General features: G+C 36.5%; 1 protein-coding gene across 1 annotated transcript in view; it reads right to left on the bottom strand.

Annotated features, from left to right (window-relative positions):
- Positions 1–419: 419 nt before the first annotated feature.
- NYAP2 (neuronal tyrosine-phosphorylated phosphoinositide-3-kinase adaptor 2) overlaps positions 420–26576 on the bottom strand; it is a 331171-nt gene continuing 305014 nt past the window's right edge. Inside the window, exon 7 of the mRNA XM_034955295.3 lies at positions 420–1363. Coding sequence (XP_034811186.1) covers positions 1358–1363 — 6 coding nt within the window. The 3' untranslated portion in view covers positions 420–1357. The remainder of the gene's footprint in view (positions 1364–26576) is intronic.

Here is a 26576-nt window from a genome sequence, read left to right as displayed (position 1 = left end):
CTTTCAGGTAGCTTCTTTAGCACCTAGTGGATATTCAATAAATTGATTGAAGAAAGAAATACTAGAGTTATATGCATATTTGAATTTTTTTCCTTAGCATAAATTAGAGTTTATTTTCCTTATAAACTAAGGGTGATTCAGAGAGTATAATGGCAGGGCATTTTTCCAGCACCCCTACAATCCAATCATGATACAAATCCATTGAAGATCATGGTGATCTCTGCAAGGAGCTACTTCAAGTGCTCTTCAAGTGACAGTAATCCTCTTTCTGAGGCCAGGTAGAGGCCTGCCCCAGAAATCTGCCAAAAGCACAGCCAAAACTGAATTTTTGCCACAGCTACCTCATTTAGTTTCTGAAGAATGATTTACACTTTTTAATGTTCTAAGAGTCAAGTATAAATGACATTATGAAAAGCGTATCCAGTGACTTCAAGGAAGCATTTATTCTCAAGTGTCTGCAGGCAGCATCTTTGTTTTGACAACCCACAAATCTCAGCACAACCAAGTAATTTCTGTGAAAAATTAAACTTCTAGTTCCCAGTAATAGTGATTTTTATCTCAATCTCCTTATAGAGGAAATGTATCTTTGAATTTTCTTAAATTTAATCCTGACTTTTAAGGATTGTTTTTTATAACATGAGCCCATTCCCAATTATTAAATATCCACTTAATTATTTAAATATATTATAAAATATGGATAAGAATGCATTGGATTGTGTTTATTGTAGCATCCTTTGATGAATATCACCTATGATATTAAAGTGACTTAATTCAATCGTGTTATAAATGGTCTACTGCCTATTGTGAGATGTAGGTTTTTCTGGATAAGATCTTGAGTCCATCATCTGAATAAAATATCTATATAATTCATCTTCACATAATCTGCAAATTTATGAAATAAGAAATAGATACCCAACTTAAAACACTGAAAGAGAGATGAAAGAGAAAATGCCTTGAGTGGAATTTGGTGGTGGTATTTGGGAAAAGGGAAAAACAAAGTGGATTATTCACTCTGCAAAGATTCTCAAATGCTAACTCTAAGGGTTTTTCCGGAAGGCCTTGACAACATTACGATTTATGTGGAACCCATTTGATCATTCTAGCTCCCCTCTTGCTTCTTGTCAGGCAGCTTCCCAGGAGCTGGAAATGTGGCAGTGAATGAGACAGACAGGACGCTTACTCCCATGGAATTTGAATTCTAAGATGGTAGTTCAGATAAATAAATGAAGAAAATATTTCTGATAAGTGCCTTTAAGAAAATGAATGCAGTGATGTATAGACTGTTGCTTGGAGCAGAAGGGAAGGACTACATATCAAGTCAGATTCTCAGAGAAGGCCAGGAAGGTGACTTCTGAGTTCAGATCTGAAAGACAAAAACCAATAAGATTTGCTAAAAAGCAGTTGAATAATGAGAAACAGCAAATACAAACACACTGAAGAAGAAATAAACTTGGCAAGAATGTGGTCATGAGGGCTGAAATTTCATGAACAGGAATACATAGGCAGGGACCAGAGCAAATAGGAATGTATGGATTAAAATCGGAAATTGGATTTTGTGCCAAAGGCAAGAAACCACTGTTGATTGCTAAGCCATAGAATGACATAATCTTAATATTTTTGAAACATCTCTCTCTTGCTAACAATGTTAAGGTCCAAACACAATTCCAAAACAATAATGTTATTTTACTTCTGATTAATTTTCTAACCAACAGCATATCGAGTATTATTAGTAGTTTTAAGTGTGACTTAATTTCCAAAGCCTATCTTTGTATTTTATTTTTATTTTCAGTCATTATCATCATAACCGTTAATGTCATCCATAATCTCAGGCATTCTTTCCATGCTGCAAAAAACAGAATTCTAAATAATTAGAGTTTTATTATACTTCTATCCCCCCAAATATGGGCCTTAATATTTTAATTCTCTCTATAAAACATTTCTGTCTTTCTTTTTTTGACTGTCAATGAACATTTAGTTTTTTATACAGCTGTAAACCTGTATTCAAGTAGATAAAATGCATTTAAAGTTTTATGAAATCCTTTAAAAATAATTGACCACTGAAAGTACAGGACTAATCTTTCAAATCTCCAAAGCTCCTAAAAAGCAATAAGTTAGAATCACTGAAAAATAATTGATAGGGAAATAGGTTATATATAAATATGCAGAAATATTATTAAACATTTGTTGTTGAAAATGTTTATAAAATTCATAAGAAAAACATGTTCTTTCTCTACAATTGTATGTTTTCAATTTATACATATTAAACTTATTATAAGGAAGAGCTAGAAAGTGGCACAGGTAAGGTATGAAAATAAAGGAAAATAAAGGAAAAGAAAATACTCATAGGTCACAAATACTTATCTTAAAATCTCAGTCACCTAGATCACTATATCCAAACATAAAATATCAGGAGGAATTAGAAAGTCAAAGAGAGAAATGTTCCAAGTTACTTTGCTTTGACTGACAAGAAGTGGATTAGTCAGCATCCTCCAAGAAAGACTTATTGTAAAGAATTGGCTCACATGATTATGGAGGCTGAGAAGTCCCAAGCTCTGTATTTGGCAAATTGGAGACCCAGAAGGGCTAATGATGTAGTTTCAGTCCAAAAGTTGGTAGGCTTAAGATGCAAGAAGAGCTGATGTTTCCATTCAAGTTCAAAGACAAGAAGAAAGCAATCTCCCAGCTCTAAGGCAGTCAGGCAGGAGAAATTTCCTTGTATTCAGGGAAGGGTCAACCTCTTTGTTTCATTCAGGCCTTCAACTGATCGAACAAGACCTACCCAGTTTGGGGAGGACAATCTGCTTTGTTCAATCTATTGATTTAAATGTTAAGCATCACAAAACACCCTCACAGGAACACTCAGAATAATGTCTGACCAAATAACGGCACCTCATGGCCCAGTCAAGTTGACACATGAAATTAATCATCATAAGCAGCAAGGCAATCTTTACAGCTTAGGCCAAAAATCACTGATTTATTCATTCTACTGTCATTTGTTGATACCCTGAGAAGCATGAGGTCTATTTTCCATGGTGGGGATTCAGTAAGATATAAGAAATTATCTCTGACTTCAATAGATTCATGCTCTTCAGGAAAAAGGAAAATGCATACATAAAATGCAGTGAGATAGTTACCAAAGGGAATAGGTTAGAAAGAAAGAGTGAGGTCACAAGTCACAGAAGGGATGCTCAAAAGTTTTAACTCTAAAATGTAGAGAATGGTAGTGAGATTACTTGCAAAGAGGAGATAAGTGTTCCAGGGAGAGGAAGCATACCGACAAAAGCAATGGAGACAATCAGGAAGGACAGAGTGGGAAATGCAAATGGACTGGGAAGGAAGAAAAGCCTGAAAGGTCAGGAGAAGCCCAGGGACAGTGGAAGGTTATGTCATCAAAGGCTTTGTATGTCCTGAGCAATACGTTGCTCCTTGATTGTTACCAGGATCCAGTATAAAATTTTTCCTAAGTAAAAGGGAATTCAACAGCTCACATTTTCCCAAAATTAATAAATGAATTTATTTCATTTTGGGAAAATTTTAACCAGTCTTTACTTGTATTTCACCAAAATCTTTTTTGCAGTTACCAACTGTTGATACTCGTGCTGTCCTCCAAAGACTTGTTCTGTCCAACAGTTAGTCTCCAAATGCACCCCATTACTCTTTTACTCAGCACCCATTAATTAAGCACAAGTTATGTCAGGTACCATGCTATGTGCTGATAGATTAGAGTGGACAGAACTGGTGTAACCTCAGAAGCAGAACAGCTTCTAGAGGAGTAAGTAGAGAATTACAAAAGAAAAATGCATACTTTTGAAATGTGATTACTGCAATGAATGTACAGACTAGCTAGTTGTTAAAACTGAAGTCAAAATCTGGCCCAGATGAAAGAATCGCAGAGAGACCCGAAGAAACTTGTTTTATCTCAGAGTTCCTGTGTCACAATTGTTAAGGTCCAAATCAACTCCTAAGTCACTTTAAAGTATGCATTAACCCATGGTCTCATCCAGGAATAGAACTATTATTTTAATTGCCATTCTTATCTAGAAACAAGAAATAAATTTTAAGTTCCTTTTTGACTTCAGGGTCAGATTTATTTATTCATTACTTCTATTGATTATCACTGACTGACTTAACCACTCCCTTTCAGTGGTGTTTTTACTTAGTTCACTTTGAAATTATACCCAGAGCTCATGCTGTCAAAATCCAAGAAGCAACATAGGGAGTAAGAATAAGGTTTGTCACAGTTTTCTGCCTCTAGGCAATTAAAATTTTATACTGCCTTCTTATAACTAAATAGGAGACATAAAACCCTGTAATTGAAATGAGATAAACTCATTTGCTTTTCTAAAGTTCAAGCTGTTTTTCGTCATGTCAACTCCATTCAGAGGCTCCTAATATCCCCATCCTGAAGAAGAAAGCAAGAGATATGCCCCTCCAGTCTTTGGTAATAGCTTTGATACTGAAAAAGTGAGGGAGAATAAAAGAAACTCAGAAGCTGGTTCATATCCACTAAGCTTTGGCCCAATTCTCCAGGTTAACCTGGTATTTTAAAGACCCAACAATTTATTGAGGTTTTTTCTTATCAGCCTTTTACATACAACCAGGTCTTTCCACTGAGCTGAGCTCCTCTCCTTGTCTTCCTGTGCTTGTTGGATCCCAGCCATTACCATTCACCATCCCACATTAATCACACACCCGCTTTAAACTGTCTGGGCCCTCGTCCACTCTGCTTTGAAAAGATCTGCCTTCACAGCGTTCACGCTCACAGGTGATGGGACTAAGGCCCTTTACAACTCCTGGTGAGCTGGGATTCTCTGTGCCATTTGCATAGCAAGAACATATGAAGGCTGAAAAGGAGACTAATGTTTGGGGGTGAATGCTTTTAATAGAGTAAAAGATTCTATACACTGAACTGTAAGATGCAACATTGAATACACGATTTTGGGCTCTAATTTTGCATTTAAATGTCACCTATTTTAAGAACACCAAGACATTTAACTATACTAGGGATTGAAATTTTTAATTCTAAAAATGTGAAAATTCAAATACAGCTGGGAGTTAAATTCAATTAACTTTGTTTAATAGGCATTATTGAGCTCAGAGTGAACACATATTAATTCATTCATCCACTTAGCCATTCATGTATTATTTAACAAATATGTATTTAGGATCAACTCTGGGTAAGACTATGAGCCCCAAACATGTGGGAAAAGATTGGTTTTTATTTTTTCATCATATTGGACTTATATGACACAGAAGCTTATAAATGTAATATTTGAGACCTTCAGGATTAGAAAAAATGTTATCTATTCCTAGAATCAAGCAAACAACAGCGTTATTATAGTTCTATTATCTCATTAATTCATTCATTCATTCAGTAAGCATGTACTGAAATCCTAGTATCTATGTTGGATGAGGCACAATTGCTATAGAATGAAACTATTATCTCTATAGATTTTTTGGATAAATACAAAAAATTAGCATGGCTTGCCCACGAGTTGTTAAGATCAGAAGGCAGGAGAGCAAAATAGATTTTCTGCTTTACCAAGAAGTGGAAACTCTCCTTACACAATTGAGAATAATCAAAGACTTTAATAGAGAAAGAGGAATCTGTTCAAGTTAGCAAAATCTTTTGGAGGAAGTTTGGAGAAGGAGTTAGAGGACTGAAAGCCTAGGGAGAGGAAAGAGGCCTGGAAGGGAGTTACTGCAGTGAACCCTGTGAGATACAGTGGGATCTTAACCTGGCACTCAGGCTGTGGGATGAAGAGGAAGTAACCCATTTGGAAGAAGTTGATATAATTGTATTAGTGTGGGTTCTTCAGAAAAACAGAACCAATAGGATATATATGTATATATACACACACACACACATATCTATATATACATATTCATTCATATATATATATGTAAAACACATATATTACACACATATATAGATATTTATTATAAAAAGTTGGCTTACATTATTGTGGAGGCTGAGAAGTCCCCCATCTGAGATCTGCAAACCGGAGCATCAGAAAAGCCCGTGGTGTAATTCAGCCTGAAGGCCTGAAAGTCATGGAGCCAGTGATGTAAACCCCAGTCCCAAGACAGGAGGCTATGAGATGAGATGTCCCAACTCAAGTAGTGAGGCAGGAACAAAAGGGGTGCGTCCCCCTTCCACATTTCAACCTATTCAGACCCTCCATGGATTGGACAATGCCCACCCACATTGGGGAGGACACTCTATTTTGCTAAGACCAATAATTCAAATGCTGATCTCCTCTGGAAACACGCTCACAGACACACCAGAAACAGTGTTTAATGTGAACACCATGTGGTCCACTCAAATTAATACATAAAATTAACCATCACAAACCCCAGTTATGTAGATTTAGGAATCACCATTATGTAGACAAATATAAATCTGTTAAGGATCAGAAGTATTATGCAGTAAAGCCTAATATTTCCATAGCATTTACCATATGTCTAAATGCTGTACACAGATTCACTTTCAGAGAACAGACTCACTGATTAAATCCTTGCAGTGATCCTAGGAATAAGCTACAATTTCCCTGATTTTACACGTGAAGACAGTAAGATGAGAGAGGTTAAAGAAAGTTTCTCAAGCCTCTGAATAAGTGCTGGATTTAAAACCCAGGCATACTTACCTCCATGGATTTAACCACTACACAAATGATATTATCGTTACTGTCGTTGCATCTTTATTATAGTAATTCTTGCTCATAGTAACATTAAATTGTACAGAAAAAAATTAGGCTAAAGTATAACATTGGTCTATTTCTTTATTTCCTCATCCATTCTCTATGAATCTCTTTTCATCTTGATTGTTTTTAGATCTTATAATGGTTCCCTCTGTAATTGTCAATGATATGCTTATTGACACTCTTTAATAAAGATGACACCTATTTCCCCCTCACTCTGAAAGGTTACCTTAAATGCACTTCAACACACATTCTCCATTCCTGGTCCCAAAGTCTGATAGTTGTTTGTGATCATTGCTCTTAGCTTTTATATTGACCATTTATCACACTAGTAATATACATAAAGTATTTATTGTTCCGTAGCATTCTTATGGGATCTGTTGATCCTTAACCACTTCTGATGATGAGTTGTCCTAACCCTCACCCCTACTTTCCCAATATTCCCACACTTGCCTTGCTCTTTCACCTCCTGTTACGCTAGTGAAATTTTTTCTTAACTTTACACCTCCATGGTACCCTTCTGGTCCTGGGTCATATGTGACAGACTCTATGAGACTTGTTAGACTCTAGGGTTTTTGATAGAAATACCATAAAAATCTTCTCTGTGTTTGACTTCCCCAAACTCCATAGAAATTCCAACACCCAACACTCATCCCCAACCCCACCACACTCAAGAATGTAAGCTTTAGAAGAGACTGGGAGGCACAAGTCCTTTTACCAAGGATGAATATCAGTGATTTATTATATGCCATTTTTTTCTGAACTCTCACCGTTTGCCCCCAGTTCAGAGCATTCTTAGCTGCTGGAAAGATTCATTCTCTATGATTCTTCCAAATCTCTAATTTAGGGTTGTCCTTCAATAATTAGCACATTTTATCTAATTTTGCTTTTCTTTTTTAACTACCTTACCCTGTGTGTAGAAGATCCTTTAGACCAAACCTCTCCAGAAAATTGATTCTTCCAATAACTTCCTGAGGATCAATGTACCACACCCCAAAAATGTCTGAATCTTAATTCCAACTTGAGCTGGAAAATAGTTCTACAGAATAGCTTTAATTAGTAAATGAGTTTTACCAAACATTAAACGCACGCTTTCCTAAAGCAAAGCTGGAAAGCAAAGCTGGCCAAACAAAAATATTTTTGAAATTGAACCTGACCCTAACTGATAAATCTTTCTGGTTTAGTTCCTCAAATAGAATTGTTTCTAAATTTGACCTGGTCTCAAGATGTTTGGAGACAAAAACAGCTAAAGATACCCGTATCTATTAATTCTAACCTCAGGTCTCCCAGATATTGTGGGCATCTGAAGGCCAGTCCTGTTTATGCCATGCCTTTCATCTCAGCCCTTCAGGGATCTGCTGGCGAAAATGGGCTTTTAAGAGGATGGCTGAGGAGGCGGAGTTTCTGCCACTTGGGAGGCTGAATTCCCATGTGCTGCTGACTCCGATGAACTGGCAGCTCTTAAAGGCTGTTCAAATTCATGCTCAGTCCGCAGGTGGCCTGCAAATATCAGACATTTTTTTCTGATTTCTTTTCTGGTTTTCTCCTTTTTGCTTTCCTCTCTTATTGGAAGACCATTTAAATGGGTTAAGTCGGAGCTGTGGTTATTTTAAGTAGATGCTCTAACCGTTCTCATTAAAGTTTTAAGGATCTTCTAGAAATAAGAAAGTAGTTATTAGCAAGTATTTCATGAGTTTTTGAAATTAGGAGAAAGACAAATCATCAAAGTGTCTCAGTTTTGTGCTTAAAAATATCATAAACCTATTTTATTATTCTACATGCTGCCATACAATACTTTTTTTGGTAATAAATTCTTAGGGAATCCTGAGGGCTTTTAAAATATTGTGGAATAGATTCTTACAACCTGGAACCATTGAGGTCTAAATATGGGAAGAGTGCTGGCTACATAATCTTGCAAAATCCTCTAACCCTCTAATGCTTTGATTGATGAATCTGATACTACTTTGCTTCAAGCTTCATAGGTCCATTGACTACTAATCAGGCTTAATAAATATAATTCTACTTGAAAATATAAAGTACCATAAAATTATTGCCTTGATGATTTTTAGCCAAGTGCATTGATAAGAATTTCTGACAGTCTTCCTGAGCAGTGATCATTCAACAAAACTGTTTTCTGGATGGAATATATCACATCCAATTTCCTTAGAATTATATTTTCAGAGGTTTTCCTCTTCATCTATAATCCAAGATGAAAAGTTAAGTAGTTAATGAACAAACTTTCCTAATATGACTTACAAGATAAAAGCTTATGAAGAAAAATTCATGAAGGCAATTTATTCTCTGAAAATTCAAATAAGTGGGAGTTGAACAATGAGAACACATGGACATAGGGAGGGGAACATCACACACCAGGGCCTGTTGGGGGGTGGGGGGCTAGGGGAGGGATAACATTAGGAGAAATACCTAATGTAGGTGACTGGTTGATGGGTGCAGCAAACCACCACAGCATGTGTATACCTATGTAACAAAACTGCATCTTCTGAACATGTACCCCAGAACTTAAAGCATAATAAAATAAAAGAAAATTCAAATAAAGTTTACTAAGTAAGAGGGCAAATCTATTTTGATAAACATGGATTAGATAATTGGGCAACATGTAAGTAAGAATACACTGGCTTAACTGAAAATTTAAGGAATCAATTAGCTTCCTTAGTGCTTAATGCCACCAAGGGGAATTTCATAAAATGTTCTTGAAGCTTTTTTACAATTTATTTGAGAATCAGGTTAATTATTGCACAGAGACCAAGATATATAAAACTGAGCACAGATTTATCATGACATTAAAATACAGTTCCTGATAGGCTTACATATGATAAAATTGTGAGAGGATAAGCACGGTGGCTTATACATTTCTACAATCTATTTTTTACAAAGTTAACATCTAGCTAAACTAGCAGTTGCAGAAGCAAGTTCATTGTACTATGAGGCTTCTGTGATGGTTAATTTTATGTCAACTTGACTAGACCACGAGGTAGCCAGATATTTGGTCAAGCATCATTCTGGGTGTCTCTGTGAGGGTTTTTAAAAATTATTTATTTAACATTTAAATCAATAGACTGAGTAAAGCAGGTTGCCCTCTCTAAGGTGCGTGGGGCACATTCAATCAGTTGAAGGCCTGAATACAACCAAAAGGCTGACCCTTCCCTGAATAAGAGGGAACTCCTCCTGCCTGAGTGCCTTCAAACTGGGACATTGTTTTCTTCCTGCCTTCAGACTTGAATGGAAACATCAGCTCTTCTTGGGTCTCACCCTGCCAATCTTTGGACTAAAATGACATCATCAGTCCTCCTGGGTCTCCAACTTGCCAATCACCTTGCAGATCTGGGGACTTGGGACCTGGCTGCCTCCATAATCACCTGAACCAATTCTTATAATAAATCTATTCATATCATATAAATATATGTGTGTGTGTCTGATATGTATGCATATACATATCTATATAGATATACACATATATACACATCTATACAGATATCTTTATACACACATATATACACATATATATAGATATATACATTCATAAATACATATGTAGATATACATATATTAATATATATGATATATATATGAATTAGCTTAGGACAATCAACAACCCTGTGTGTGTATGTTGGGGGTGTGTTTTGGGGGGGTGGTAGGGATGGTGTTTCTGTGTGTGTGTGTGTGTGTGTGTGTGTGTGTGTGTGTGTAAGTGATGACTGTGATGACTATTGAGGAAAAGGACCAGGATTTTTTTCCTAAACAACTCTTTTGTTTTAAGAAATGGGAGAGCCACAGGGAAGAGACCAAGGGCTAAAATTTCCTAGGAAAATATATTTTGGTCTGATAAAAGTTAATGACTCCTTGATTTGGGAACAGCTAATATTATAGAATGCATCTTCACCAATCCACACAAATATTACTTGGGACATAAACAATATAGAGAGTAAATTCACACAAATATTTTTTGGGAAATACAAGATATAGATAGTAAATCTACACAAATATTTCTTGGGACTTATAAGATGCAGATAGTAACTTTATTTTTCCAGTTCACCTCTTGATAATTATTTTTTTCCATCTAAAGAAATGGAAAAAGAAGGTCCAAGAAACTTTGGTGACGTTCTTAAATTAGTTTTTAAATCAGGCAAGCAATATTAATGCATTTCTACAATTATACTTTGAAAAACATATTACAGTATATAAAGTAAAAGTTAAAGTATCCCATCACTACTCCCAACCAACGCTGTGCCACAATCTTCTTGTTAATGGTTGGTCTTACAGTTTCAAAACTTTGTCAATTCATTTACATGAATGTATATATACATATACAAATATATGTATTTTCAAGATAGCAATGGAATTTAAATACACTGTAGAACTACATTGGAACTTTTAAATTGAGATATGAACATATTTATCTGCCTCATTCTTTTTAGGTATAATATATTTTTATTCCATGGAGTAGTAGTTCCTTAATTTCTTGTACTTCTAAGAAACACACAGTAGATTTAATTTGCAGTGCCCTTGAGGTTAGGTATTTCCCTGTGAATGATATGTGAGTGGGAGAGACATGTTATCACTTTTAAGTGGAAGCTTTAAGAGCTGTCTGCAAGGCACCACACCCTCTCTTCTGCTAGGAATACGGTATAAAACTCCAGATTGGTGGTGGCACTGTCTGCCTGGCCCCTGGATGAGAACACAAGGCAGAGCCCCAGCTGACCTGAGAGTACCCTGTGTGAGCAAGACATCACCTTTTGTTTTAAGCCACTGAGATTTTGGAGTTGTCTACTACTGCGACATACTCAAATACTTCTCAACTCATACCCAGTACTGATATACAATCGGTATTGTGGGCTAGTTTAATCATTTTCGTAATAGAATTATTGCTTCCAGTTGTTCACGAATACAAAATAATGGCAACACACCCATTTATATTTATATTGTACAATTTTATACCCACAGGCAGATTTTTGTGTAGGCAATTTTGACAAATACTGCCAAACTGTCCTCTAAAAAGGTTGTAGTGGCCACACGTGGTTGTTCACACCTGCAATCCCAGCACTTTGGGAGGCTGAGGCCGGTGGATCACTTGAGGTCAGGAGTTGGAGATCAGCCTGGGCAACATGGTGAAATCCCATCTCTACTAAAAATACAAAAATTAGTCAGGCATCGTGGCAGGTGCCTGTAATCCCAGCTACTCAGAAGGCTGAGACAGGAGAATCAAATCGCTTGAATCCAGGAGGTGGAGGTTGCCGTGAGCTGAGATCGTGTCACTGCACTCCAGCCTAGGCAACAGAGTGAGACTCCATCTTAAAAAATATACAAAAATAAAAATAAAAAATAAAAGGTTGTAGCAATTTATTCTATTAGAAATGGTCCATGCATGGGCAATATAGAGAGACCCTATCTCTACCAAAAATTTAGAACAAAAAATTTAGTCAGGTATAGTGGCACACACCTGTGGTCCCAGCTACTTGGGAGGCTGAGATGGGAGGATCGTTTGAACCCAAGATGCTGAGGCTGCAGTGAGCCATGATCATGTCACTGCACTCCAGCCTAGGTCACAGAGTGACACCCTGTCTCTAAAAAACAAAAAAAAAAAAAAGAAAGAAATGGTCATGAGAATACGCATTAACTCATAGTGTAGCCAATATTAGATATGACCTATCAATCATGTTAATTTGTGCAGGATCTGATAATCTATAAATATCTACCAGTGTTGTTTAGCTTGCATTTTCTGGTTATTGATTTGACTATATTTTGTGTATTAGCTATTCAGGTCTACTCTGAATTGCATGTTTCTATTATTTTGCTTTTTCACGTGGATATTTAGGGGCTCTTATGTGTTACACATTTTTACTTTGGGTATGTTGTAAATTTTGCAATTTTTTTCTGGACTAACTTTTGCCTTTTCATTTGATTTGTGTGTATTTCATTGCACATAGTTTTTACTTTCATAGAGTAAATTTATCAGTTTCTTGATATATATGGAATTTGAAATTTGTTGCATGTAAGAACTCTTTCCCCACTCAGCAAAGCATTATAAAATGTATTACATTCTATTATGACTTAAATTATTTATAAAATGCCATTATAGTTTTGAGGGGTATTTTATCTTTATTCCTCAATGTAACTGGAATTTATTTTAATAAAGTAGAGACCAAAATGAATTTTTGTTTGAATGAATAAGCAACTATTCCCACTATTTGTCGAATAATCTTTTTTCCCTGCTGACTTGACATGCCACATGCATTCTATGTTTATTCCATATATATATATATATATGCACACACATACACACATATAGATATAGATATAATATACTTTGCTCTCTCTGACCTCTATTCTGTTATTTTTACCTCCCCTACTCTTTTTTTGTGTCAATATGACACAATTTTAATTATTGGACTTTCATAGAGTGTTTTAAAACCTATCAGGCCAACTTCTCCCCATTTGTTCATTTTCAATTTTGTATTGCCTATTCTCACACATTTTTAAATCTAGATGAATGTTAGAGTCAACTCATCAAGTTTGATACAGAATCTTGTTGGATGTTGAAATTTTAGATTAATGTGTATGGTGGAGTCAAGGTGGTGCCACTCAGGTCCCCTTCAAGCAGACTGCAGCTCAGCTGCAGAGAGTGAGGGAAGCTGTTGGCTCCAGCTATGCACTCCCCAGGGCTGTTTCTACAGCTATTTCCAGAGCTGAGAAGTGTAAAAAACAGACCATTTGGACCCAATATAGGATCTTTCAGAGCTCCAGAGCTCCCTTCAGGGCCTCTTGAAAGGTTGGCCAAGACTTTGTGGGGCCTCCATCACTGTTCAGCTTCATCCTTGGCCGAGTGCTGTTCTTCACCTTTCCCTTCACATTTGCTGATCGCAGACAAAGACCTTGCATCCCAAAGTCTGTCTCAGTGTCTGCTTCTGGAGGGCTGAATTTGTGGAAATTTGGAAGGCACTGATATATTTACATTATTGGCGCTCAATGGCTAATGTGTGGATATTGTTCTTGAGAATAGTTCATCCTTAATCCTCATAAAACCAAGTCCCATGAAGCAAGTCTGTAATCACTGTTTGTTTATTAATTCCCAGAATGCACACCACCATGAGGGAAAACTAGCACAGTACCAGAAACAGAGTTCAAACAGATGTCAAGCTGGTAATATCACCGAATGAAGTGGGGCTTAGGAAGACAGTAGGGAGGGGGAGAGAGTAGAGCAAATGGGAGAGGATCTGCTTTGGGTACAGATGGGATACTCAGCTTCAGCCTTTCCCTGCCATGTGGACACTTGGGACCAGGAAGGTTCCTCCCCCAGTTTTATTTTTTCCGAGGGAATACTATATATCAATGTATTACATACTATTTCTGGCTGCCTGATCTAGAATATGCACAAACATGTTTCCAACCATTTTTTTTCCTAGAAGGAATAAGGTTTGTGAAACAGAGAAAAAAAATTGCTCTATTGAATATGTATTAAACCTTAATTCATCTTTAACAATTTGCCTGTTTTCAAAGTCATGAACTATGAGATGACAATATATTACCAAGGCCAAATGTCTGCTGCTAGGTTCACTGACTTTCTTTTTTTTTTTTCTAATTTTATTATTATTATACTTTAAGTTTTAGAGTACATGTGCACAATGTGCAGGTTTGTTACATATGTATACATATGCCATGTTGGTGTGCTGCACCCATTAACTCGTCATTTAGCATTAGGTATATCTCCTAATGCTATCCCTCCCCCCTCCCCCCATCCCACAACAATCCCCGGAGTGTGATGTTCCCCTTCCTATGTCCACGTGTTCTCATTGTTCAATACCCACCTATGAGTGAGAACATGCAGTGTTTGGTTTTTTGTCCTTGCGATAGTTTGCTGAGAATGGTTTCCAGTTACATCCATGTCCCTACAAAGGACATGAACTCATCATTTTTTATGGCTGCATAGTATTCCATGGTGTATATGTGCCACATTTTCTCAATCCAGTCTATCGTTGTTGGACATTTGCATTGGTTCCAAGTCTTTGCTATTGTGAATAGTTCCGCAATAAACATATGTGTGCATGTGTCTTTACAGCAGCATGATTTATAATCCTTTGGCTATATACCGAGTAATGGGATGGCTGGGTAAAATGGTATTTGTAGTTCTAGGTCCCTGAGGAATCGCCACACTGACTTCCACAATGGTTGAACTAGTTTACAGTCCCACCAACAGTGTAAAAGTGTTTCTATTTCTCCACGTCCTCTCCAGCACCTGTTGTTTCCTGACTTTTTAATGATTGCCATTCTAATTGGTGTGAGATGGTATCTCATTGTGGTTTTGATTTGCATTTCTCTGATGGCCAGTGATGATGAGCATTTTTTCATGTGTTTTTTGGCTGCATAAATGTCTTCTTTTGAGAAGTGTCTGTTCATATCCTTTGCCCGCTTTTTAATGGGGTTGTTTGATTTTTTCTTGTTAATTTGTTTGAGTTCTTTGTAGATTCTGGATATTAGCCCTTTGTCAGATGAGTAGGTTGCGAACATTTTCTCCCATTTTGTAGGTTGCCTGTTCACTCTGATGGTAGTTTCTTTTGCTGTGCAGAAGCTCTTTAGTTTAATTAGATCCCATTTGTCAATTTTTGCTTTGGTTGCCATTGCTTTTGGTGTTTTAGACATGAAGCCCTTGCCCATGCCTATGTCCTGAATGGTAATGCCTAGGTTTTTTTCTAGGGTTTTTATGGTTTTAGGTCTAACATTTAAGTCTTTAATCCATCTTGAATTGATTTTTGTATAAGGTGTAAGGAAGGGATCCAGTTTCAGCTTTCTACATATGGCTAGCTAGTTTTCCCAGCACCATTTATTAAAGAGGGAATCCTTTCCCCATTTCTTGTTTCTGTCAGGTTTGTCAATGATCAGATGGTTGTAGATATGCAGCATTATTTCTGAGGGCTCTGTTTCGTTCCATTGATCTATATCTCTGTTTTGGTACCAGTACCATGCTGTTTTGGTTACTGTAGCCTTGTAGTGTAGTTTGAAGTCAGGTAGCGTGATGCCTCCGGCTTTGTTCTTTTGGCTTAGGATTGACTTGGTGATGCGGGCTCTTTTTTGGTTCCACATGAACTTTAAAGTAGTTTTTTCCAATTCTGTGAAGAAAGTCATTGGTAGCTTGATGGGGATGGTATTGAATCTATAAATTACCTTGGGCAGTATGGCCATTTTCATGGTATTGATTCTTCCTACCCATGAGCATGGAATGTTCTTCCATTTGTTTGTATCCTCTTTTATTTCATTGAGCAGTGGTTTGTAGTTCTCCTTGAAGAGGTCCTTCACATCCCTTGTAAGTTGGATTCCTAGGTATTTTATTCTCTTTGAAGCAATTGTGAATGTGAGTTCACTCATGATTTGGCTCTCTGTTTGTCTGTTATTGGTGTATAAGAATGCTTGTGATTTTTGTTCATTGATTTTGTATCCTGAGACTTTGCTGAAGTTGCTTATCAGCTTAAGGAGATTTTGGGCTGAGACAATGAGGTTTTCTAGATATACAATCATGTCATCTGCAAACGGGGACAATTTGACTTCCTCTTTTCCTAATTGAATACCCTTTATTTCCTTCTCCTGCCTAATTGCCCCGGCCAGAACTTCCAACACTATGTTGAATAGGAGTGGTGAGAGAGGGCATCCCTGTCTTGTGCCAGTTTTCAAAGGGAATGCTTCCATTTTTTGCCCATTCAGTATGATATTGGCTGTGGGTTTGTCATAGATAGCTCTTATTATTTTGAGATACGTCGCATCAATACCTAATTTATTGAGAGTTTTTAGCATGAAGGTTGTTGAATTTTGTCAAAGGCCTTTTCTGCATCTATTGAGATAATCATGTGGTTTTTGTCTTTTGTTCTGTTTATAGGCTGGATTACATTTATTGATTTGCATATGTTGAACCAGCCTTGCATCCCAGGGATGAAGCCCACTTGATCATGGTGGATAAGCTTTTTGATGTGCTGCTGGATTTGTTTTGCCGGTATTTTATTGAGGATTTTTGCATCAATGTTCATCAAGGATATTGGTCTAAAATTCTCTTTTTTTGTTGTGTCCCTGCCAGGCTTTGGTATCAGGATGATGCTGGCCTCATAAAATGAGTTAGGGAGGATTCCCTCTTTTTCTATTGATTGGAATAGTTTCAGAAGGAATGGTACCAGTTCCTCCTTGTACCTCTGGTAGAATTCGGCTGTGAATCCATCTGGTTCTGGACTTTTTTTGGTTGGTAAGCTATTGATTATTGCCACAATTTCAGATCCTGTTATTGGTCTATTCAGAGATTCAACTTTTCCTGGTTTAGTCTTGGGAGGGTGTATGTGTCGAGGAATTTATCCATTTCTTCTAGATTTTCTAGTTCATTTGCATAGAGGTGTTTGTAGTATTCTCTGATGGTAGTTTGTATTTCTGTGGGATCAGTGGTGATATCCCCTTTATCATTTTTTATTGCGTCTATTTGATTCTTCTCTCTTTTCTTCATTAGTCTTGCTAGCGGTCTATCAATTTTGTTGATCTTTTCAAAAAACCAGCTCCTGGATTCATTAATTTTTTGAAGGGTTTTTTGTGTCTCTATTTCCTTCAGTTCTGCTCTGATTTTAGTTATTTCTTGCCTTCTGCTAGCTTTTGAATGTGTTTGCTCTTGCTTTTCTAGTTCTTTTAATTGTGATGTTAGGGTGTCAATTTTGGATCTTTCCTGCTTTCTCTTGTGGGCATTTAGTGCTATAAATTTCCCTTTACACAGTGCTTTGAATGTGTCCCAGAGATTCTGGTATGTTGTGTCTTTGTTCTCGTTGGTTTCAAAGAACATCTTTATTTCTGCCTTCATTTAGTTATGTACCCAGTAGTCATTCAGCAGCAGGTTGTTCAGTTTCCATGTAGTTGAGCGGATTTGAGTGAGTTTCTTAATCCTGAGTTCTAGTTTGATTGCACTGTGGTCTGAGAGACAGTTTGTTATAATTTCTGTTCTTTTACATTTGCTGAGGAGTGCTTTACTTCCAAGTATGTGGTCAATTTTGGAATAGGTGTGGTGTGGTGCTGAAAAAAATGTATATTCTGAAATAGAAGCAGATCAAAATGCATGCCCTCTGTGAGACACACAACACATTTGAGCCAGGTTTTTGTCCCAAACCAAAAATGATGTGATTCCTCCTTCCCTAGGGAAGAATATAGAAGGCAAGTGAGAGAGAGGCCAAAAAGTTATTGGACGCCCCTTGCACAGAGAGAAACATTACACTGGAAAATAAGTTTTATGCATTGTATTAATGTAATTATATTATTTGATATTTTAGAAAATAATATGCTTAAACCCAGACGGTATCAGAACAGCTAACTTTCACATTCTGTATTTATGCATTATACGTAGTAAAATATTTACAATATTTTATTTTATAAGAAAGAACAATAATTGTATAGTTCTTGGTATCATCATGGAGCCTTTTCTCCAGAAGAATACAAACTCTACACTAATTTATTACTTATTCATTCATACATTTTTATCTGCTATAACCATTTATAATGTAAAATGACAGAAAACAATGTTATTTCTCATAGAAAAATGGAAACAATACATATTTAGCTCTTTTGCCATATTACTGCCTCCTATGGACCAAGCCAGTTATATTTATTAGGGTGGGGGTTGAACAGTAGCTATGAACTGTATATTTGTGTCCCTCTAAAATGTATGTGCTGAGACCCTAGTTCCCAATGCAATGGAATTTGGTGGTAGGGCCTTTGGGAGAAAACTAGATCATGAGGGTGGGGCCTTCATAATAGGACCAGTGCCCTTATTAAAAGAAACACTAGAGAGCTGGCTTCCTCTCCCTTCCTCTCCACCTTCTGAGGGTATAACAAGAAAGAGGATCCTCACCAGGAGCTGAATCAGCAGGCAGCTTTGATCTTGGACTTCCCAGCCTCTAGAATGGTGAGGAATAGATTTCTGTTATTTAAGCCACCCAGTCTGTGTTATCTTGTAGCAGCCTGGGCTGACAATGGTACAACAAATGGATTCACACATGTAACAAGTCAATATAATAGATTATTTTCCCTTTCTGTAAAGGTCCAGGGTAGCTCCAAGTGAAATAAATGTGCATAGATGGGGAAGAGGTAACTCAGTTTTATATACTGATGGAGAAACTAGTGGAAGGACACTATGCCATCTTCAGCATGCAGCTTCCTAAGTTGCCTAGTGTGGGAGTTGAGGGAGCCCACCCTAGTCAGCTTGGAGGGGTCAAAGTCACCACAGAGCACATCTAAGTGGCTTCCATAGCCTGAGCTGGCATGGATGCTCATCTTCTCTATTCACATTTTAAATTTAGTCAAGGGCCACATCCAAGTATGATTCTGGAAATGCAATTCAGTGATATACACAGAGAGAAGAGAAAAAATGAATTTTCAAAAAGGATTAGTCTCTGATCTCTTTCATGTCCAAACTACTGCTACTCAGCCATTGTAATAACCATCTAGCAGATCAGTCCTGCAGTCTGCTCTCCCTAACCAGCCCCACCCTGAGGGCTGAGGGACACTATAGAACAGCATCCTGGTACAAACAGCATTCTTAGGAAGACTGGAAAATATTTTATTTAACCATAGCCATCTCCCTCTTTGTTGTGCTCATTCTCATCAAGTCTTCTACCTTTTCTGGATAGCAGACGACCTTGTATCTTTCTGTTTGGGGATAATTAAGAACATAGAACAGAAACTCACCTAATATTCTGCCTCATTCTCAACAAAATTCTTCATATCTTTACCCTTTGCTCTTTCTTTCCAACTTCAGATGATATAAGGCCATTCTTCCACCTCAAGACCAACTCTCTTACCTGTGTTCAGTTTTATAAAGTATCAAATGCATTAAATTTAATTTTATTTAATATTAACAAAAATCTTGAAAGTGAGGGGAATAAAATTGGAGAACTTGCCAAATTTCAGATGTCTTTTATTTAAAAGCAAAAGATTAAGAATACCCCAATAAAATATATACAGGATGTATTAAGACATCTAACAAGTAAGTAGGACCAAAATCAACCAATATTTATTTTGGCTCAAAAAGTTTATCACAAGTTTCAATGCTTTGCTGTCATCAATAGTAAAGTGACTATAAGATTTATAAAATGCAAATTTATATTATGGGGATAGTAGAAATCGTTTATAAAACTGTTTACAAAAATGAAAAACAATGATAATAGTAAAGAAAATAAAAAGTTTACCGGTCAGAATTCAACTAGGAGGCAAAAACTACACAATAATTTGAATGGGAAAAATTTGAAGTAAAGAACTATTAACTCTAATAGAGAAAATCTAAAAAGCAGTAAAGAGAATCCTAAACATTTCCCTAGGGTTGGGGGAGATTGCTCAAAAGAGAAATACGTATGTGGAAGGTGAGAGTCCCTTCCTCAAGGCAGGAATCCAACTTCAGGAGACAAATGTGGTTGTGACCAACTGGATGGCAGAGATGTTTTCTAGGTTCCCTGGGACACACCTGGTTCATAGTCCCTAAAAAAGCAAAAAATATCTCTTTGGGGTTCCATTGAAATAAGATGGAGGTGCACACTACAAATGACTCATAAACATCCTGCTGGCAGCTGCACAATAAGAGTAAGAAGTAGGTGATAAAAAGAACCAGGAAGAGAGGACCTTCTTCCTGCAGTTTCGCTCCATCACCCTCTGCTTACAAAGCTTAACATCATACCAGCTATATAGAAAAACTAATGTAAAGGGCCCAGCTAGATTTTCATACAGCAGGCAACGAAGGGCAACTTTTGGAGCTGAGGAGGTGTACATTGATCATTTTAAGTTATATTTAACTCTCTTTCTTACCTAGTCATTTCTATGTGAACATATGTGCTTAACTTTCCAAGTAGATTAATTTCATCAATTCTCATAAATATTGCAGTAATCATATGGTAAAGGAAATGAGCATATTCAGGAAATGAGACTATTTTGGTGATGTATATAAGATGCTTAATATAGCCTTTGGACCTAAGGGTTTCCTAGATATCCAAATCATATTTCCCTGAAATGGTTGGTAAAATGGCTCTACTCTTTTAACTATACATATTCTCTTGTTTGTTTTCTTTTGTTTGAAGGGATGAGGGAAGGGCAAGCAGCTGAAGTAGTCCATATTTTATGAGTTTTATTTTTTCTGATTTATTTTTCCCTTTGCAGTTTGTTTTAGTTTATGGAAATTATATCCCTTTGGATATCTATGAATATCTATGAGAATGAGAGGCAACTCCAAATTTTATGAGGACTGAAGCTTATATAGATGGAAGAGGGATGTTTTTAACCAAAAAATAAAATATGAAATTATGAATTATGTGAGCCACATGAAAATACCCTGCTAAAGTAAATGTATATCCAATCCAAGTTCTTCTTAGCCAAATCCCCAAAATTCCCATAGCCATTCCAGAGCCCCCAAAACAAGAAGTAGGATGGAAAGTAATTTAGAGTAGAAAAAGGTATCACTCTCAACTGACCATAGTCAAAATAGCCCTACTTTTACAAATTTTACCAAATCATATGACCACACATGAACACATTAGTAGGGTCTCTCCCCTCATCTTAGAGTAGTTTTAACATGTGTGTGACCATTACATTTAAGCTTCATTAGTTTCACATTCAACCCACTTCTGGCAATCAATCTAACTGTAATTTATTAAACATCTTTTCCTTTACTTACCTATTTTATTTAAATTCCTTTTATTCATACTGTTAGTTTTCATCAAGTGCTTGGTGATTCTTGGTCTTCTTCCCACACTTATTAATAAATGTGTTGATCAGTTAAGGGAGGGGTAATGAATATCCTCTTTAGTAGATCCATAAACTCTTAAACTTCACCTATGGCTTTGGTTTTTATAGATAAGTAAAATGTTTTCCACAGTGCCTGTATATAAACTCCACAGTGCCTACATAATCTGGCCCCTGCCTCTCTCCCTGACCTCATCTTTGTGATGACCTGTATGGTTCCCCAACACATCAAGTGTACTTTATCTCAGAAACTTTACAATTCCCCAGATATCTAAAATATTCCCTCAAGTATTTGCATAGTTGACTATTCATTGTTTGTATCCCATCTCACCTTCTTAGATCTAGTGAATGATGCATTGATAAAGCAGAAAGAAAAAACTATGAGAAGTCATCAGAAAATAAGGTGGCCAATCAATTTTTGGCCTTACTATTTCCTTGTACTAATTTTTCTTCATTTTTATGTCTTGACTTGTCTTACTTTCCTTTCCAAACCACTCCAATGAAGTTCTTCAGTGGTGTATTTTACAAAATCCATATATTTATTTGAAAAGAGTCTACACATTCAAATAAAAATGATGTAAACTTCTTTCAAAGATTCCACCCAACAATATTTGATATGAGTTACGTTTTCCAGAACTAGATAATCTTAATCTTATTTTTTAGCTTCAAAACATCCCTACCCTTGTGTCTTTCCCTGGCAAACTTCATACCCTCATGTTGAAGTTTGTATTGCAGGCTACCCTCTCCTCATCTTCCAGTTTTTCAATCTCTACCTTGCTTATTGCCTGTTGCAATATTTGATGACAGAAACTTGCCTCTCTTGCATACAGTCATTTGAGTTTGAGACCTTTGAAGAGTGATCCTGGAGTCTGGGAGGAGGCAGGGGTTTCTAGGGACTTATATGTAAGATACTGGGTTGATAGGTTTCAGTAAACAACAGCGGGATGGTTTGGAACTTGGACAATGTAATTGGCGTTTGAAGGCTATAAGAAGTCAAGAAAATTTTAGAGTAGAACAAACATGTGAATTCTAGTCTCAGAAAAAGTCTAGAGGATCCTCAGGCAAGCAGACCATTTTGAGAGAATTACAGTCATGGCTATCTAATGATCTCTAAAGTGGTTTCAGGCCTCTGTGTCATTTTCTTCATAGTCTTCCTATTGTAAAGGAAAAGCATATGTTTACCAAGGAAGCAGTAAGTCTGTATGTGTAACCTCTGACAAACAGGTGTCAAACCCCAAGGGAATGAGGAGAATGGGCAAAATAATGCCTCTACTAGCAGCGTATAATCTTCTAGTCTCAGAGCAGGCTCCTTGCAGCCGTTTGAATACTTATGAGTTTTGCCACATCTGAGTAGCACTTGAACATCATACCTTATATTCCTTAAGGTGAAGGTTGGGTTAAGTTGATGCTACCAACTTCAACATTGATATAAATAATTATGTCCATTATATAAGCTCAAAGATAAGTGAGGTTGCCATCTTTTATTCATGACCATAGCCTGATCACTGATCACCATGGCTGGTATTACAACAAGTATTCAAGAAATATTTATTCAGTGAATGAAATAAAGTAGTTTAATATGTTAGCTTTATATTTATGTAAAAAATTCTTAACTATTAAAATAAAAAAGTGTGGATTTTTTTTATATTGAAGTGTTATGAGTAACACCTTTCCAGGACCCTTGTGAGAAAATATTGCTAGAGCATTGAGGCACAAGTGCCCAGTGGGATGGGACATTTTAACTTACTATCAAGTCTCTCTCTTTCTTTTTTCCCTTTCCTTAATAAATGTGATATCATATGGTATATTCACAAAGAAAGACAAAAAAATTTAGATTAATGCATTCTTTAAAACCAAATACCTCCAGAAGGCAGCAATAGTTACCCTAAGGAAAATCAACAAGCAGAATCAATTTAAAAGCCAGCTTACTATTTCACCCTAGCAAACTGATTTGTTCTTCATTGAAACCAGCTAGAAGATCGATAAGAAATTATTAAGGACTAAGATTTTAGCAAGCATAAAGTCCCCTACACTGATCTGTAGTACCTATGAAGTTCATTGTATTGTAGAGACAAATATTGCTTTTTTAGTGACGAGTATATATACCTAAGTTAGATGGGTCACTTCCATTCAGGCTACATGGAACTGAATAGTGATTAAACAGTCTTTGAGTATCTGTATATTATGAATAGCAAACTAATAAAAATTAATTTAAATGAGAGTCTATATTACATTGGTTTGGTTTTTTATTCAGATAAGCCTGGTTTGAATTTCCACAATCAATTACTATTGTGTATTAGTTTGGGAAAGTTTTCTAAACCTCAGCATCTTTACCCAGAAAATGAACATATTCATAGGGTTGAGGTAAGAATTTGAAAAGATGTCTTAAAAACTTAGTTCAGTGTTTTGCATAAAGTAAGAAATAAATTGTAGCGGTCTTACTATTGTTATTATTAGTCTTACTATTATAATGAATTATAAACCCATAAGTAGTGACACTTAGGGTATCATTGTATGCATTTTGTGAACTAAAATTATTCCTGATTGGTTTTATCTCATGCTCTAACTTGTGTTTCATTCTCGTTAAAATTCTCACACATTTCTAATGTATGTCACCTTGCTATATTTGCACATTAATTACAATTGCTTTATTTGGATAAAAAGCGGGGTTTAAATAAATATATAGATATAAAACTTCCTAAATAATACTCACATGTATATATAACAATTCTGGTGTATAAAGTGTCGCAGGATCTCACCCAATATTTGTTTCATATAATGAGAGAGAAGAGCAGAAAATATAACCTCAAAAGAATATATAAATCAACTAGAATCAAAGCTTTACTGGTATACTGAGTTTGACCTTTTATGCCCAGAACAGTGCTTGGTATACAGGTGAACTTCAGTTAGTATTTGTTGAATAAATACAAAAATTAAATAAATGAACATTTTCTAATAGTTTTAAGTGCAGAGCAATTGTCCAGGCACTTTGTAGAATACAAGATTTATAGCAAATAAATGTAGCTTCTCTTTCTGGAACTCACCATGTAAGTAGAGAAGACAAATTCCCAAAGAAATAACTATTATAAGACAGATGGCATTGTAATGAAAACCCGAGCACAATACTGTGTATCAAGGTAGTGGGGGAGGGTGTTTGAGGGGTGTACATTAATTCCAACTGGGGAAAAACATGACACAATCCTAATACTATTATCAACAATTCAGAGCCCTTGACACTAATTTCTAAGCAATATGTAGAATAATTTTAATATAAGCCTGATCTCATGAAAAATATTGGCCTCCTAAAATGGGAGATGGGTACCAATCACAAGGAGTTGATTTAACCAAAAGCTGGGACTTTTTTTTCACACCACTCTTTACCCTGAAGTACCTGAAAGTCATTTTGATGAGGAGGGTTATGAGGTGGTGCATTCTTGAGTTTGGCCCTGTGGATGAAATGTTATTTCTGGGGGAAATGATGCAATTTCCAATGTATGGGACAGAGTTGATTCTCTAATATAGCTTTCTCAGTACCAACTTCATATTCTAATCCCCTAGAGGGTTCTGAGAAAGAAAGAAGAAAAGAGAAAAAGGTGGAGGAGAAAAAGAAGAAAAAGTTGTCTAGCCCTAACCCCAGACTAATAAAATCATAATCTCTGAGAGAGGGGCCCAGATATTGGCATTAAATAAAAATCTCCCAAGAATGTAATGTGTTGCCATGACTGAAAGCCACATTGGTCTAAGACAATGCATCTCAAACTTTGCTGGGCATAAGAATCACCTGTATGGCTTGCTGAAACAGGATCCCTGAGCCTCAGCCCTAAAGTTCTATCTGGCATAAAGGTGAAGGTTTTTCATTCTACCAAGTCCCAAGATAATGCTGTGCTGTTGGTCTCTGAAGTAGGCTCTGAGTGGCAGTGCTCTAGGCAATGGCTACCAAAGGCTCCCTAACTACAGGCAGAGAAGCGAGTTGCCAAGGAGTTGCTGCTCAAAGGGTGATCTATGGACAGGCAGCATCAGCATCTCCTGAGATCTTGCTTCAGATTCCAACTCTCAAACTCTTCTAAATCAGAATCTGTATGCCAACAAGATCCTCAGGTGATAAGCATGTACATTCAAGTTTGAGAAGTACATTCAAGTTTGAGAAGTTTGCTTTAATACTCAAATTTGATTCCATATTGGACTGATCTAGATTTTTTTAAAACTGCCAGCACCTGTGTACTGCTCTAGGCAGCCTTCTGGACATTGGGAGTTTTTAAGAACTAAGTGATTTTTTTTTTTTTTTCACAGCAAGGTTTGAGAGAACCACCACTCTACAAGACATGAGGTGAGATGATATTATGCAAAATTTTCTCTAAAGTTATTTTCTTCCGATCTCCTGGTTTGTTACATTGCCCGACATTCTAATATTCACTCATGCACGTTAGTAAGAATCTTCTCAAATACAAATCACTACAGGATGAACACTGTTTTATCAGTCATTCACATCATTGTGTCAACATAATTTAATTAGAATCTGAGATCACAGAGATGGAAAAAATGAGTTGTAATGGCGGTTGGGAGAATGGAAGAAACCAATAATTTCAAATATTGGGGAGCTTTTTTTTCATGGGCTGAGATGGATGAAAGGTTGGACTGTTGATGGTGGTGGGGTGGTGATAGGTTAGTTTTTGTTCAAACAAAAGGTAGAGTAGCACACTGAGCATTTGAGTAGCTGTAAGGGTGGGACAAAACAGTGATAATAAATTTCTTTCTTTTTATGAAATGAACATGGAAATAATTGGTGAGAAATTATGACGTTATAATTAATTATGTTGAGATTGGATATAAAAGAGAGTATGTAAGCGGTTGATGAAGTAGCCATTAGAAACTATTAGAAGTCTCTACATTATTTTACAGGCATTTTTTGTAAACTGACTGAGCTCCAGAATCTTGTCATATATTTACCATGCTCGATGACATTTTAGATATTGATATCCTAGCAACACTGTACATACTGACTTGCTCCTTATTTAAGCCAGGTTAACTCTAAAAGTATGACTGAATAAATGAATGTGCTAAGTAGCACCCCTCGAATAAATACCTTGTCTACATACACAGGTCTAGGATTGCCAGAATTTT

This window comes from Pan paniscus, chromosome 13, assembly GCF_029289425.2.
Source record: "Pan paniscus chromosome 13, NHGRI_mPanPan1-v2.0_pri, whole genome shotgun sequence".
Lineage (NCBI taxonomy): Eukaryota > Metazoa > Chordata > Mammalia > Primates > Hominidae > Pan > Pan paniscus.
Note: the sequence above shows the minus strand (reverse complement) of the source record. Positions and strands in the feature narration are given on the sequence as shown.